Source organism: Rhinolophus sinicus, linkage group LG02, assembly GCF_036562045.2.
Source record: "Rhinolophus sinicus isolate RSC01 linkage group LG02, ASM3656204v1, whole genome shotgun sequence".
Taxonomy (NCBI): Eukaryota; Metazoa; Chordata; class Mammalia; order Chiroptera; family Rhinolophidae; genus Rhinolophus; species Rhinolophus sinicus.
The window spans coordinates 200,577,663-200,591,022 of NC_133752.1; the positions used below are offsets into that span (position 1 = coordinate 200,577,663).

Consider the following 13,360-nt stretch of genomic DNA (forward strand, 5'->3'; position numbering starts at 1 on the left):
ACGGCGCGGGCTCGGTTCCCGGGGGCGGGGCCCCGCCCTTCAGCTCCAGCTCTGGGCTTGGGTACCGCCCCCCGGGCGGTGACAGCTACGGCGGCTCCGGCGGGTCACCGACAGGAGCGGCCTGGGTCGGAGCTGGCCTCGCACTCGGGGCTCCACGCGGTCTCGGGACGGGTCCCGAGGCTCTCCCACCCCCGGCGCTGTCAGTCTGGAGGAAGGGAGGAGGGCCTGGCCCTGCCCCCGCATCTGCCGAATGGGGGACTGAGAAGGGATCTGGGGGCATCCCTTCAGGGGCTGCCAGCCTGGCGATGCGGGGAGTACCCAGGCCCTGCCCTTGGAGTTCCCAGCCTGAAAAGGGCCCAGGCCCCATTTGGAAGCCCATCTAGGAAGGGTGAGCCATTCAACATACGTCCTTTTAAAAAGGCTCGCTGCATGTCCAGCTGTAAAGAGCAGTGTTTAAGCTGAGAGGCAACTGGTGGTCCAGCTGCGGTGCTTGGGAGAAGGCTGCACCATCCAGGACCCCTGACCGTGCCCACCACCCTCAAGACAGGGGCCGGCCAGGGCCTCCCGCGTGGTGGCACAGGGATGGGCAAGGAGACACAGAGTCTAGGACAGGACACCCTAGGAGAGGAGCTGGGAAGGTGGGGGGAGCCTCAGGACTGCCGCACTGACCATGGTGGGAGGGGAAGCAGGGCTGTGTTTGCTTTTAGATGAGTTTGGCTACTCCAAGAACCTAAGAAGGAACAAACTTCTGACATCCATGTTCCAACCACTTGCAGGAGCCAGCAGAGACAATGAATGAAACCAAACCCAGAGACCCCACCAGACTCCTCTCCCTGCCCCCGGAGCACAGGCCCAGCTTCAGCATCCCCTGCTTCTGTTGGGTACTGGGTACATAGGTTGAAAAACCTTCCTTTTTCACCCCTACCCCCCAACCCCAGCTTGATTTGGTTTCTGTCACTTAGACCCAAAAGTGTCCTCAGCACATTACCACACCATTGAGCTTGTGCATGGGCGGGCAGTGTCCTCGGAAGTCCTCTAGCTTGGCATCTGAGCCCAGGACTGGCTCTCCCCCACCCTCATGCCCTAATGAGCCCATTCCTGCAGCCCTCCCAGAGGCGCCTTTGGGTCAAGGGGAAGTTTGGGTTCCTTTCCAGACCAGGATCCATCACCCAAATTTCTGGCCATCAAGTTTCCTGTCCACTGACTGCCCAGGTGCTTGCTCCTCACTGCCTCCTCCCCCTCCAAGGGCCCACGCCTTCCCAGTACCCACTCTCTCTGAGGCCTTCTTGCAGGGAGTGACCCTCCCCGGTCCCATGGCCCCTCGGCTTCCTCCTTCTGTCCTTTTACCCTACCCGGTGTGGCTCCCATACCTGTCATTTTGCCAATGTCATCGGTCCCCACCTCTCTAACTTGGTTTTCACTATCCCCATCTGGCAAACAGTCCTGCCTTGCACGATATAGTGTGAAGAGGCCACGGTAACATAATGGCCCCAGCCATGGATGGATGACCCCACTGCCCCAACTTCTGATGTCTGGTCAGCTCTCTTCTGACATCAGCTCTCTTCTGCTCTGCACTCCCTTCAACGCTCTGCCCCCATCTCCTGTGTCACAGAGATGACCCCCCTGTCCCTCCTTCAGAGAAGACAGAAGCCGTCAAATGGGAAGCCTGTCACATCACCAAAGCCCAGACCCACCTCCCTCACACCCACCTCTTCCTTCCACAATCACCACTGGAGGCTCTACTCCTCCCACCCTCCTCCCTGCCTCCTGCTGTTCATCCCCCACCCTCACTCTTTCTTTCTGTAGGAATCTTTGCCATAAAGGTTCAACTCAACCTCCCCCACCTTAAAACACTACCAAGCTGCCCTCAGAGCTCTTTGCCCAGCCAGTTGCCACCCTAGCTTTTCTTGCCCCACAAGAATTTCTGGAAAGCATTCCTCCAGCATCACAAACTACTCGCCTCCTGTGACCCAGTCCCAGCTCTACAGGGGACCCTGGGCAGCCCTTCTAGCACATGTGCATAGGTGAGCTGCTCCCAGCAGTCCACCCCCCCACTCCCCAGAAGCAGCTCCTCTAACTGAGGGTGAATGGAGGGTCCCGGGGGCCTCGAAGGGCACATGGACAGTTATAGACAAGTGCCATGCTGTGTGCCGTGCAGGGGCTGTGGGCTCACAGGGGGCCTCTAATCCACTGACACCAAGTCTATGGACTTCCTGGGAGGTGGACCTTCAGCCCCTGGTGGCAGCAAGTGTCCTGACAGGAAGAATGAAGGGAACCATGGGCCATAAAACTCACAGAGGCTCACCTGCACCTGTCCCACATTAGACCCCAGGGAACAGTGATGCAGTTTTTCTTTCCTGCTGGGTGAGTACCGTGATCATACTTGTGTTTGGGAAGGACGGTAGTGGCAGCAGTACGGAATACAGATTGATGTGAGGCATGGGGAGGCTGGTGACAGGAGAAGCAGCTGCAGAATCGGGTCACCTCAGGGGTCCTCTGCCCGCCACCCTCCACACTTGTTCCTGCAGAGCTGGCACGGGGGTTCTGTCCTCTCTGTCACTCTCCACAGGCAGTGCTCACACAGCCCTCGCCTCCCAGAGCCTTGCCATCTCTCAAATTCCCAAACTGTGTTCCTAGTCAGCCCTCTCATCAGCCCAGGCCCATGAGACTGGAGGCCAGCCAGACACCTCTGCCAGGATGTCCCCCCAGCAGCTAACGTCTCCATTCTCTCCAGGGGATGCCTGCATCAGCGAACAGAAGGGCTGAGCCTCTTCACCTGCCTCCCTGCCGGGCTCCGTTCCTCTCTAACCCATCCACCTGTTCCCACAGCACCCCTCCTGCCAGACCCTCAGCAACGCCCTCCCTGCTGAACTCCACTTTTCTCGTATAAATGTGATCACGTCACTCTCCTTCTTCCCCACACTGGTCAAAATAAACACATGCAACCAGGAATGCCCGCTGATGCTTCTCCCTCTTGAGGGCGTACAGCAACTCCTCCATGTGCACGTGTTCAACACTTGTGCATTTATTCATCCAGCAAATGTTTATGGAGCTCCCATGGTGTGTGCAGCAGGAGAGACCGAGAGTGACCAGGTCATCCATGATGAACCCAACAGAGGGAGCGGGACCAGAGCAGGGTAAGCAGAAAAGGAAATACACATGGATGCAGAGATGCTCAGATAATCCAAGAAAGGGGGCGATGGGATCATTGTCCTCTCTCAGAGGGACAAAGAAGCAAAGAACCGCTAACGCCAAGTCCCTGATCGGTTGACAGTGGATTGGCACAAGCTTAGCGGGGAGCAATTTGGTACTGACTGTTTACAGAAACACAGGCTCACCTTCAACCAGAATTTCAATTTCTAGGAAAATATCCTATAGAGACACATCTGTGAGGGCACAACAGAAGGGTTCTTCTTCTGGAAATTGCCTAATTGCTCGTTAATAAAGTATCAATTAAGTAAGCCACAGAAGACCTACACATTAGAGCAGGGCCAACCATAAGAAAGTTAGGAAGTCTCTATGCTCACATATATTTTTAGCTATATGTGCATATATGTGCATGTAATACACACACCTCGGTTCCTCCCCCCCAAACAAAACGCACTAGTGTACACAGGAGAAAATCGGGGATGGGGTGGAAGGATCACAGAGGGTGGCAATGTGGAGGTCTCTTTAGTTGTTAGATTTCCTACAAAAGCCATTTAATATTTTGGTAATGGGAGAGGAAAGTGTAGAGATTTTTAGGACTATAGCTGCTGGCAGACCTTCGAGGGTCGTGAAATGGCCTCTGTGAGAAACTTAAGAGTCAGCAGAGATGCTGGCCAGGTCCCCAGGGTCCCTCATCCGCCCACCGTGCTGGTGGACGCCACTGGGATCGAGAGGTGGTGGGTAGGACGCAGCCCTGCTGACTGCACCCCCAGCACTCAGTCCTTGTGCCGGGGAGCTTGAGTGCTCCCCAGGCTCCGTGAAGGTCGCCCACCAGAAGGCGCTGGAGGCAAGGCTGGTAGCCCCCAGCACTTCCCAGAGGGATGGGGGTCCCTCCGCCCACGCTGTCAAGTTCAGCCCGTCAGGCCACCCCTGTCCTGTGCCCACAGTGCTACCCCGCGGGCAGGCAGGACTGGAGAACTTGCAGCCTGGGCTGCAGCCCCGGCTCCCAGCCCGAGGGCTGAGTGGGGGGCCTGGGGAAGGGCGCCCCGCCCAGCGGCGCATCCGGCCCCGCCTCCTCCTGGGAAGACTATTTAGCTCTGGAGGTGCCGAGGCTCAGCGCGAGCAGGAGTCCGGGACATTCGGACGCGAGTCGGCCCTCCCCGGACGCAGAAGGCTCCCCACGGTGCGGCGGCAGGGCGGCTCCAGGCCAGGGCCGCCCCCGCACCTGCGTGCTCGCCGCCGGGTCCAGCCTGTCGCCATGGCCCGGCTCCTGGCGGTCAGTCTTGGCTGCATCCTCCTCCTCTACCTGTCGCTCCCCGGCACAATGTCCCGCCGCCAAGGTGGAAGCCGGCGGCTTGCCCTGCCCCGGTGAGTGGGGCTCAGACCTGCCCGTCCCGACCTGCGGAGGCCCCCGTCCTCCCCAGACCCTCCCCAGTCTCCCCACCCTCGCTGGGGAAGACCCTCCACCTGCTGCTGGGCTTACAGCCTAAATAGAGGGCCAGCCCCCTGCCTTCCGCAAACCCTGAGCAGTGAAAGAGGCCTCTAATTTTTTGCCTCCCTTCCTAGGCACTTCTCCCCCACCCCATTGGCAGAGTGCCCCCCCCCAACGGGAGAGGTCCGCTAGGGACTGGGAGGCTGGAGTGGTCCCCCGGCCTGCCCCGGCCAAAGGAAGAGCAGAGGGCATAGTGACCCACAGGAGCCGGGTGCCCTTTGCTCAGGAAGGCACAGGTGAATGGGACATGTGACCTGGGCTACTGAGATGGCTGAGTAGCCAGGACCTAAGCCTTGAGCTCCAAAGGGACCTGGGGATTCCCCTGACGATGCTCCAGGCAGAAAGTGGGTGGGTTTGGGGGTCCCTTTCAGGGGCCATAATGTTTACTTCCTCCATCACCCTCTGCAGGGAGCCCCCAGTCAGGACCCCTTCCGGTGGCCTGCAGCCCCAACTCCCTACACCCCGGCCTGTGGTCTGGAAGCCACGCCAGGCTCTCCTGCCACAGTGGAACGCGAGCCTGGCCACCGCTATGGGTCAGCCTATCCGGAATGGCCCCCGCCGACACTTGGGCCCCCGCAGGCCCAGAGCCCAGTTCCTGCGGGCTGGCTGTGTGCTCGGCACCTGCCAGGTACAGAACCTCAGCCACCGCCTGTGGCAGCTCATTGCATCGGCCGGCCCACGGGACTCATCCCCCATGGACCCCAGCAGCCCCCACAGCTATGGCTAAGGTGGTACAGGCTATGGCCCTGCCTGTCCCAGCCAGGTTCCACACCCCAACTGCAGAGCTGCAGCTGAGCCCCTGGCCCAGCTCCCCAGAACTCCTGTAGACAGCAGCAACTCCCAACAGTGGCACGGGCCCCTGAGGAGACCCCCACCCCACCCAACACCCACCAGCTCCTACAGCAACCAACTTTGAACAGCTTTGGACACATAAACCCATATGCAGGTATAGTCCTGGGCTGGTCTGCAGGCAGAGTCCATGTGCCCAAGGGGTCGGGAACATTGGGAGTGTGCAAACTTGGGACAGGGTGAAGTAGAGGTGGCCAGCAGCACTAGATGCCAAAAAGGGCTTCAGAGGGAAGGGGTCTGGTGGGGCCGAAGTCAGGGTCCTGAACACCCAGGGCCACCTCTGGGCAAGCAGGACAAAGGAGCTGAGTTGGCCCAAGCCAGCCCCTCCCTGCTTGTCCCAACATCGGCACAGATTAAGTCTTGGCTCTGGGCATGCACGTTGGCCTGCCTCGTTCTCCTCCACTGGTGCCCCTGAGACTGGGAGGGCAGTAGGAAGGAGAACCGCACTGTGGTCCCCAGAGGCAGGTGAGGGAGGACAGGCCATGCTGGGAACTGCGCTGCTCCAGCTGCCACCTCTGGAGTCTGGGCCCCTGGTCATAAACAGAGACCCCTGCCCCATCCCTGTGGGCGGCTGGGGAGGAGGGGGAGGGTTTCAAGAGCCACACAGGGCAGTCGGAGCACAGCAGGGTACCCCTTCCCATTGCCCACAGCGAGGCAGGGCTGGCATGGGAACCAGATCTCCCTGCCCAAATGGCTCAATTAAATCAGAACCACCATCACCTGGGGGAAGTTGCCAAATGAGGGTGGGGGGCCCACAGGCAACACAAACTCCCTGACCCCCACCCTGCTCAGTGGGACCAGATGTGGGGACAGTTGGAGGCTAGAGCAGGCTTGCCGGGAACTGGGCTGGGGTCACCGGCCTGAAAAGATCAGAACGAGGCACCGCTTGCATGTTTCCTTGGTGTGTGTCCCTCCAGGGGGGACCTGTTGTTAGCTCCCCAAGTACTGACACTCCGCGCATCACAGGTATGATTCTGGGTTCAGAAAGGTGGCTTCTTTTATTTAGCAAACACTCATGCAGCACTTATTTTGTCAGTTACTTTCCCGCATCACCCTCTCAGCCAACCTGTATGGGGGCACTACCATTATCCCAACTCTAGGGGCAGAAACTGCAGTTACAGAGGCCAGAGAGGAGCCCATGGTCACTGCAGCCCACCCACAGAGTGCCAGCTCCGGGGCACCGCAGGCCTGCCCCTCAGACCCCCAAACCCGCCCCCCAAGGATAGGAGGCTCCTGGAAGTGCCTCCAGGGCTCCCACCCTTGTGCTTGTTCTTCCAGCTCAGGGCTCACCTGGCCAGGTAAGGCACCTTCCCTCTACTAGGCCCTGTGGGAACAGTTCAGGCTGGTCCACGCTCTGCTGGGGACCTCCGTACACAGGGAGATGAACTGAGGATGACAGGGTCCCTGGGGAAAGAAGCTGTGAGCCCAGGCCCCAAGCCCACAGGAGGTGTTGGAGTGGCTGGGGGAGGCAGCCCGAAAGCAGCGAAGTGTGGCTGGAACCCATGGGCCGGGCCTCACAGCTGTGTGCTGTGGTCACTGAAGGGTGTCAGCAGAGCTGGCAGGGAGGGCAGGTAGTGCGGACAGGGTGACGGGACTGGGGAATGAGGAAGAGAAAGGGGCCGCGTCGGTGGAGTCAGGAGCTCAGCTCTGCCGAGACCCTCCCAGGCTCCTGGCCCTGGGGCAAAGTCCTGGGCTTGCGTGTGGTCTAGGCTGCCCGAGGATGTCCTGTCTGCCAGGAACACTGCCCCCAGTGCACTCTCCTCGTGCTAACAGGCTGCCAGGCCCCCAGCATGGCCTCTCGTGTCCTCGCCAAGGCCTTGGGCTGCTTTTCCTTCAGGTGGATGGACTGTTGACCTTACCACATCGCATCACTGTGCCATAGCATCCGGTCACCGGCCAGGGTCCAACCATCACCCCTCGTGTCCACTGGCCCCTGAGCTTCAGGCCCTGTCCCAGCCGCCTACCTGACGCCCCGTTGGAGGTTTGAGGGCAGCACGCAAGCTCCCGAAGCCCCCACAGCCTCCACTGCTCCCCCACTGCTCCTGCTTTGGCCAAAATCTCCTGTTCATCTAAAAATAAAAGTCCTTTCAAAGTGAGAGGCAACAAACATTTATCTGAGCTCAATAAGAATATCTATTCGGGAAGCACTGATTCAGGCAGAAACCCCAGTGGTGTTCCCATGAGGAGATAAAGGTGATGGATATTTATGAGACGGAGAGGGGACAGTGACATCACAGAAGCAAGGTGTTGCTATTGGTGCAGATAACATAACATAGTGACGCTAATTCTAAACAATGTTTGTAATTTTCAGCCTGGTAGCCATCAGTCCGGTAGTCACAACATCTGCTTTCTAGTTATCCTTGCGAACAGTTCTCTGGGACATGGTGTTGCTTTCGGCCCCGTCCTAAGGTTATTTTGCCCTCTTCTAACATTCCAAGGCTTGAGGCCTAAGACATGCCAGGCAGCTCCTCTGGCATGGCAGCTTCGGCTCCACTATAAAGTGTCTCTTTATATTATTTTTACATTTTCCTCCTCTTGACCAAGCTGTTTCCTTGAAAGCATGGCTGATCAATCATTAGAAGCTGCACTAATCGGTTATTAAAAGCATAGTTGGTCCTCCGTTGTCAGGTGGCTCATTTTGGGTCTGTCGTCCTATTGTGGGTCTCTTGTCACCAGGAAGACTCATTCCGGTTGTGGCATGTCCCACGTAGGAGGGACAGTAGGTTTCTAGGGGTTTTAGGTCACATTGGAGTAGCAGGAGCCCCAGCACAGAGGAAGGCTTTGCTAATGTTACTTCCTTCAGGGAAGACACCTTCTGTAGTTTCTGGAGGTTTCTCCCATGAAGTCTCGTGGGCCTCACTGATCGTCTCAAAACCCTGAGCAACCATTGTCAGAGCGGTGTCTTTATAACACTGAGCTGTGCAAAACAAAGGTTTATAACGGCAAAAAATTTATAACAACAAACAAAATGCTAAGTCCAGAGTGAAGAACAGATGTGAACCAGTCAGCAGTGCCTGAAGCCAGCAGCTGGAGACTGCAGAGAGCCATGAGATGTCCATGGGCAGGCACTGAGTGCCGTCTTTCGGCGTGTGCCCTGAGTTGATGTAGCACCATCTGCGTTTTACCAGAGCTGTTTTATCCAAGTTCAACGGGAGGTGATAATAGAACAAACCGGGCCTGCTCGGCTGGGGTGTGGTCCAGAGCAATGCTTCTGATATAACTCATACACAAAACGTCAAGAGTGTTCCTGGTTCGCTCTCACTGTGGCGTCATTGTAACACCTGCCCAAGGAAAAGTATTCTTTCAAAGCTGGTCCCTTCACTGGGACTGACGTCACCAGCATTAAACTTCCTTGACTGTGTGTGTGTAACCAGTTGTCCGTTTTTACCTGTGAGACAGGTTTAAAGATGATGCCCAATGTTGAGTATCTTTCCAGACATAAATTAGGGGAAATAGAAAACAATAACTGTGATAGCAAGTGCTTGGCCCCTCACATTTGTTTATTTATTTATTTTTTGCAAGATGGGTAGGAACTAAAATAAGTGGGGGAAAGGACAAAAGGGAATATGAAGGTGTAGGTTACACAGGCCTGGTCCGGAATTTGGGTTAGCTTTCCACAGAAGATGTCATCTGCTTCACTTCCTAGGAATTTTAATTTCATATCCTCTGTTGGTCGAGCAGTCCCGTTAGGTATAAGAGCTTTCTTTAAATTGGGAATCATGACTCCAAGAGTTAACACCTTTAAATTTGGTTACACATGGATTAGTTCAAAGCACCTGAAATGGAGAGCTCAGGTAGGTGGGAGAGAAAAGATACATATTTTACATTTTTCCACAAAGGTATAAATTACCAGGGCCAGCCAGGTGGCTCAGGCGGTTAGAGCTCCGTTCTCCTAACTCCGAAGGCTGCCGGTTCGATTCCCACATGGACCATTGGGCTCTCAACCACAAGGTTGCCAGTTCAGTTCCTCGAGTCCCGCAAGGGATGGTGGGCTCTGCCCCTACAAATAAGATTGAACACGGCACCTTGAACTGAGCTGCCGCTGAGCTCCCGGATGGCTCAGTTGGTTGGAGTGTGTCCTCTGAACCACAAGGTTGCCGGTTCGACTCTCGCAAGGGATGGTGGACTGTGCCCCCTGTAACTAGCAACGGCAACTGGACCTGGAGCTGAGCTGCAACCTCCACAACTAAGATTGAAAGGACAACAACTTGACTTAAAAAAAAAAAAAAGGTATAAATTATCAAATTGCTGTAGGTCATAGGTAGCTTAGGAGAAAAAAAATCTTATATCTGGAAAATAAGGATCAGAAACCAATAATATTTCGTAAAAAAAGTCACAAAAATTATAATCATCCTTGTCAGTTTATTTAGTCCCGTTGTTAATTCTCATTGATCTTGATTTTGTTAAGTTTTATAAATGTAGTTTTTCCTTAGAGCTCTGTAAATCTTTACTCAGTTCAGTGTTATGTTTCTAAAGTTATCAGAAACCTGTATTTTAGAGTACATGTTAGGGTATTTGTTTTGTTTTGTTTTTTAAGGAAGGCGCAGCTCACAGTAATCCATGAGGGGATCAAACCAGCAACCTTAGTGCTATCAGCACCACACTCTAACCAATTGAGCTAACCAGCCACCCCTAGGGATTGTCTTTTTATGAATCTTTGAAGATGAAACACACTGGTAGGTACATTTTTTTGTCAAAGCATCAGAGTGAAACAATAATTGTGTGCAAATGACAAGACTTAAAAACGGCTGTGGTTAAGGATCTGGTGAGAGTTCACATGTGCACATGTAAGTGATGTACTTGACTTAGGTATCCATTCCACTCTTAGTTTGACCATATATAAAATTCTTTTCTCAAGATCCCTTCTCCATGAACCTGCATTTCCATAAACCTTCTGCAACATACATATACCTTTCAGTTTTTGTCCTATTTTCTTTATTTTAGGACAAAATTATTTCCCCTTCCTTCCTTCCTTCCTTCCTTCCTTCCTTCCTTCCTTCCTTCCTTCCTTCCTTCCTTCCTCTCTTTTTAACCCAAAACCCCCATGTCCTTTATATCCTTCCTGATCCCAAAAACATTCTATTGTTTTTCTCAACAAAAATGCATTTGTATGCTTCATATTTTCTTCTACTGGAAACATACATCCTATTTTTCACATACTGTCATTTTGTTTCAGCCTTGTTATTTTTCAGTAGTTTTATAAAAACCTTAGCTCTTTTACAAATTAATTTTGGGAGGGAACTTATAGATCCGTCTGCATTTTTAAAAGTTCTCTCTCTCTTTTTCGTCTTTGTGGGCAGTGTTTTGGTTAGTTCTTGGGTGTTTACATTTCAAAGACATAAGACTCACATCTTTTAGAGACAAAGATTGCATTTTTTAGTATTATACCAGGACATGTTAGAATTTTAGGAATTTTATATAATTTTTAGAATATTTATATTAATACCATCTACATAAATATAGCCAAAGGTTTAGTATTGTTTATTTGACAATATTTCCCTTGTAATTTAACATAACAAATAAGCCTAATGAGTTTAATATTTCTCTTTTATAAAGAGAACAAGTCTTTTGAGGTGTTTCAGAGCCCCTCTAAAATACCCCGAAGTTATTCTTAGGTGAATGAGACTTAATTTAGAATCTGGTTTGGGGAAGTTTGTTAAACATATCAAAAGTTTTTAAAACATTTGGTCCAATAGAATCCTAGGTCATTGTGGAACAATACTTAATGAAATAATATTTAATTATCATTTAACCAAAGTGAGAATAAGAGATTTCAAAGACAAATACAGAAGGTTACATAGTAGTAAGCAAAATTTTAGCTCTTTTAATATTAAGAACACTCAGTTTATTTAAGTAATTAAAGACCTGATGATAAAGAACACAGGAAATAATTTTAATAAAACATAAAATCTTTGCTTTCCCTTTATAATTTCTTATTAAGAGCATACCAATAGTACAGGAAATTTTTGTCCTTTTAGTAGAGAAATAACATTAAGTTTTATCTTTACATAAGCTTAAGCTTGATATTAAAGCGTAATTTTTTAAAAAAAAGATTTTATTGGGGAACAGGACTTTATTGGGGAACAGCGTGTACTTCCAGGATTTTTTCCAAGTCAAGTTGTTATCCCTTCAATCTTAGTTGTGGAGGGTGCAGCTCAGCTCTAGGTCCAGTTGCAGTTGTTAGTTGCAGGGGGCGCAGCCCACCATCCCTTGCTGAAGTCGAGGCATCCAACAGGCAGCTTTGTGGTTGAGAGCCCACTGGCCCATGTGGGAATCGAACTGGCAGCTTTCGGCATTAGGAGCATGGAGCTCCAACCGCCTGAGCCACTAAAGCTTAATTTTTTAACCATTACAATAACAATATAATTTTAGGCAGCTTAGTTATAAGAGGTAAAATTCTGAGATAACCAGGACAAAATTATTTTCATTTCCCTTGATGAAAATATATCTTCTTACATTATCTTTTATTAAAAACTTGTTTATTTCTCCCATATTTAGACTTCTTAATCCTTAAGAAACCTTACTTTTTAGTGACAACTAAAAGTAAGCAATTAGTATTCTTTAGATTGGCAAATTTATGAATGCATTTTATAACTGCTAGAAATATAGGCTCTTTGGCAAATATATTTCATAATTTTTAGAAATATGAGTTTCCTCAACATAAGAACTTTTTATTAACAGATCCAAATCTTTAGTTTTTCTGTATTAAAAAGTCAAACCTAGGTAAACTTAGCTTTAATTAGTAACTAATGTTTCAGTATTGTATCTTAATTGGAAATGACCTAGATTCATTTCATTCAATCCTTTTTATTTATTTATTTATTTATTATTTTTTATTTGGGGAAGGGGAACAGGACTTTATTGGGGAACAGTGTGTACTTCCAGGACTTTTTACAAGTCAAGTTGTTGTCCTTTCAATCTTAGTTGTGGAGGGCACAGCTCAGCTCCAGGTCTAGTTGCAGTTGTTAGTTGCAGGGGGCACAGCCCACCATCCCTTGTTGGAGTTGAACCAGCAACCTTGTGGTTGAGAGGACGCGCTCCAACCAACTGAGCCATCTGGCACTGGCCCATGTGGGAGTCGAACCGGCAGCCTTTGGAGTTAGGAGCACGGAGCTCCAACCGACTGAGCCACCAGGCTGGCCCCATTTTTATTTTTTAATTTAATTTAGTGAAATTCTAAGGTTTCAAGTTACCAAAAGATTTTGGGAAACTATTTTTAAGTACATATACCATAAAACAATTATTGCTGAAAGTTTCATTTAAAAACCTCTTATTTACATCTATTTAATGTATTAATTCTCAATAATTATATTTAGATTACTCATGAAAATTTCATGAGACATTAGACGAAGTCAATTATAATCCTATATTCCTGTTGACAAACTGCAACAGAGATAATATAAACTTTTTGTCCCCCTTCTTCCACCTCCTCCTCCCCAACTCGGGTTCAAGCTGCTGTTTCTCAGCCTAGTTGTGTAGGACACAGCTCCCTGGCCCATACTGGTATTATGAGCCTTGCGCTTCCCGCCCCACCGGCTGAGGCAGTCGGTAGCTGGTCAGCCGCTCACAGCAGCTCACTCTGGCCACCGACTGCTCCTGGAAGCTCACGGCAACCCACGCCGACCTCCGACCTCCGACCTCCGACCTCCGACCTCCGGCTGCTCACCCCAGCCCAGATCCAGGGAAAACCATTGTTCACAATCTTAGCTGTAGAGGGCGCAGCTCACTGGCCCATGTGGGAATTGAACTAGCAACCTCGGCATTAGGAGCACAGCGCTCCAACCACCTGAGCCACTGGGCCAGGCAAACTTGTCTTTTGTAAAAATATTATATTAAATGTTAACATCTCTAAAGACATGTGTTTAAACCAAA

General features: G+C 51.2%; 1 protein-coding gene and 1 long non-coding RNA gene across 8 annotated transcripts; both read left to right on the top strand.

The window, feature by feature from the left end:
• Positions 1-103: 103 nt before the first annotated feature.
• On the top strand, positions 104-2,952 carry LOC141570215 (uncharacterized). The gene is made up of 3 exons (XR_012494219.1): positions 104-388; positions 777-2,364; positions 2,735-2,952. It is a non-coding gene; the product is annotated as an uncharacterized LOC141570215 (long non-coding RNA).
• A 1,182-nt stretch (positions 2,953-4,134) lies between these two features.
• On the top strand, positions 4,135-7,601 carry ADM2 (adrenomedullin 2). Of its 7 annotated transcripts, none has more exons than XR_002136349.2 (4): positions 4,160-4,515; positions 5,048-5,267; positions 6,589-6,786; positions 7,326-7,601. XR_002136349.2 is itself a non-coding variant. In XM_074326666.1 (3 exons), exons 1-3 carry the CDS (start codon positions 4,406-4,408, stop codon positions 7,368-7,370), a joined length of 417 nt encoding a protein of 138 aa, XP_074182767.1. In that variant the 5' UTR covers positions 4,135-4,405; the 3' UTR covers positions 7,371-7,601. The 7 variants fall into 7 exon arrangements, 5 of the variants coding, with proteins under 5 accessions (XP_074182767.1, XP_074182766.1, XP_019573350.2 ...); XR_012494220.1 differs by having other exon boundaries at positions 4,161-4,515; positions 7,262-7,601; XM_074326666.1 differs by lacking the exon at positions 5,048-5,267 and having other exon boundaries at positions 4,135-4,515; positions 7,262-7,601.
• Positions 7,602-13,360: the final 5,759 nt, after the last annotated feature.

Bases quoted from the DNA above. Each gene is read 5' to 3' on its own strand.
- ADM2 (XM_074326665.1), top strand. From the start codon at position 4,406: ATGGCCCGGCTCCTGGCGGTCAGTCTTGGCTGCATCCTCCTCCTCTAC. The intron at 4,516-5,047 runs GTGAGTGGGGCT...CACCCTCTGCAG, and splicing joins CGGCGGCTTGCCCTGCCCCG to GGAGCCCCCAGTCAGGACCC. The intron at 5,268-7,261 runs GTACAGAACCTC...TCGTGCTAACAG, and splicing joins GTGTGCTCGGCACCTGCCAG to GCTGCCAGGCCCCCAGCATG.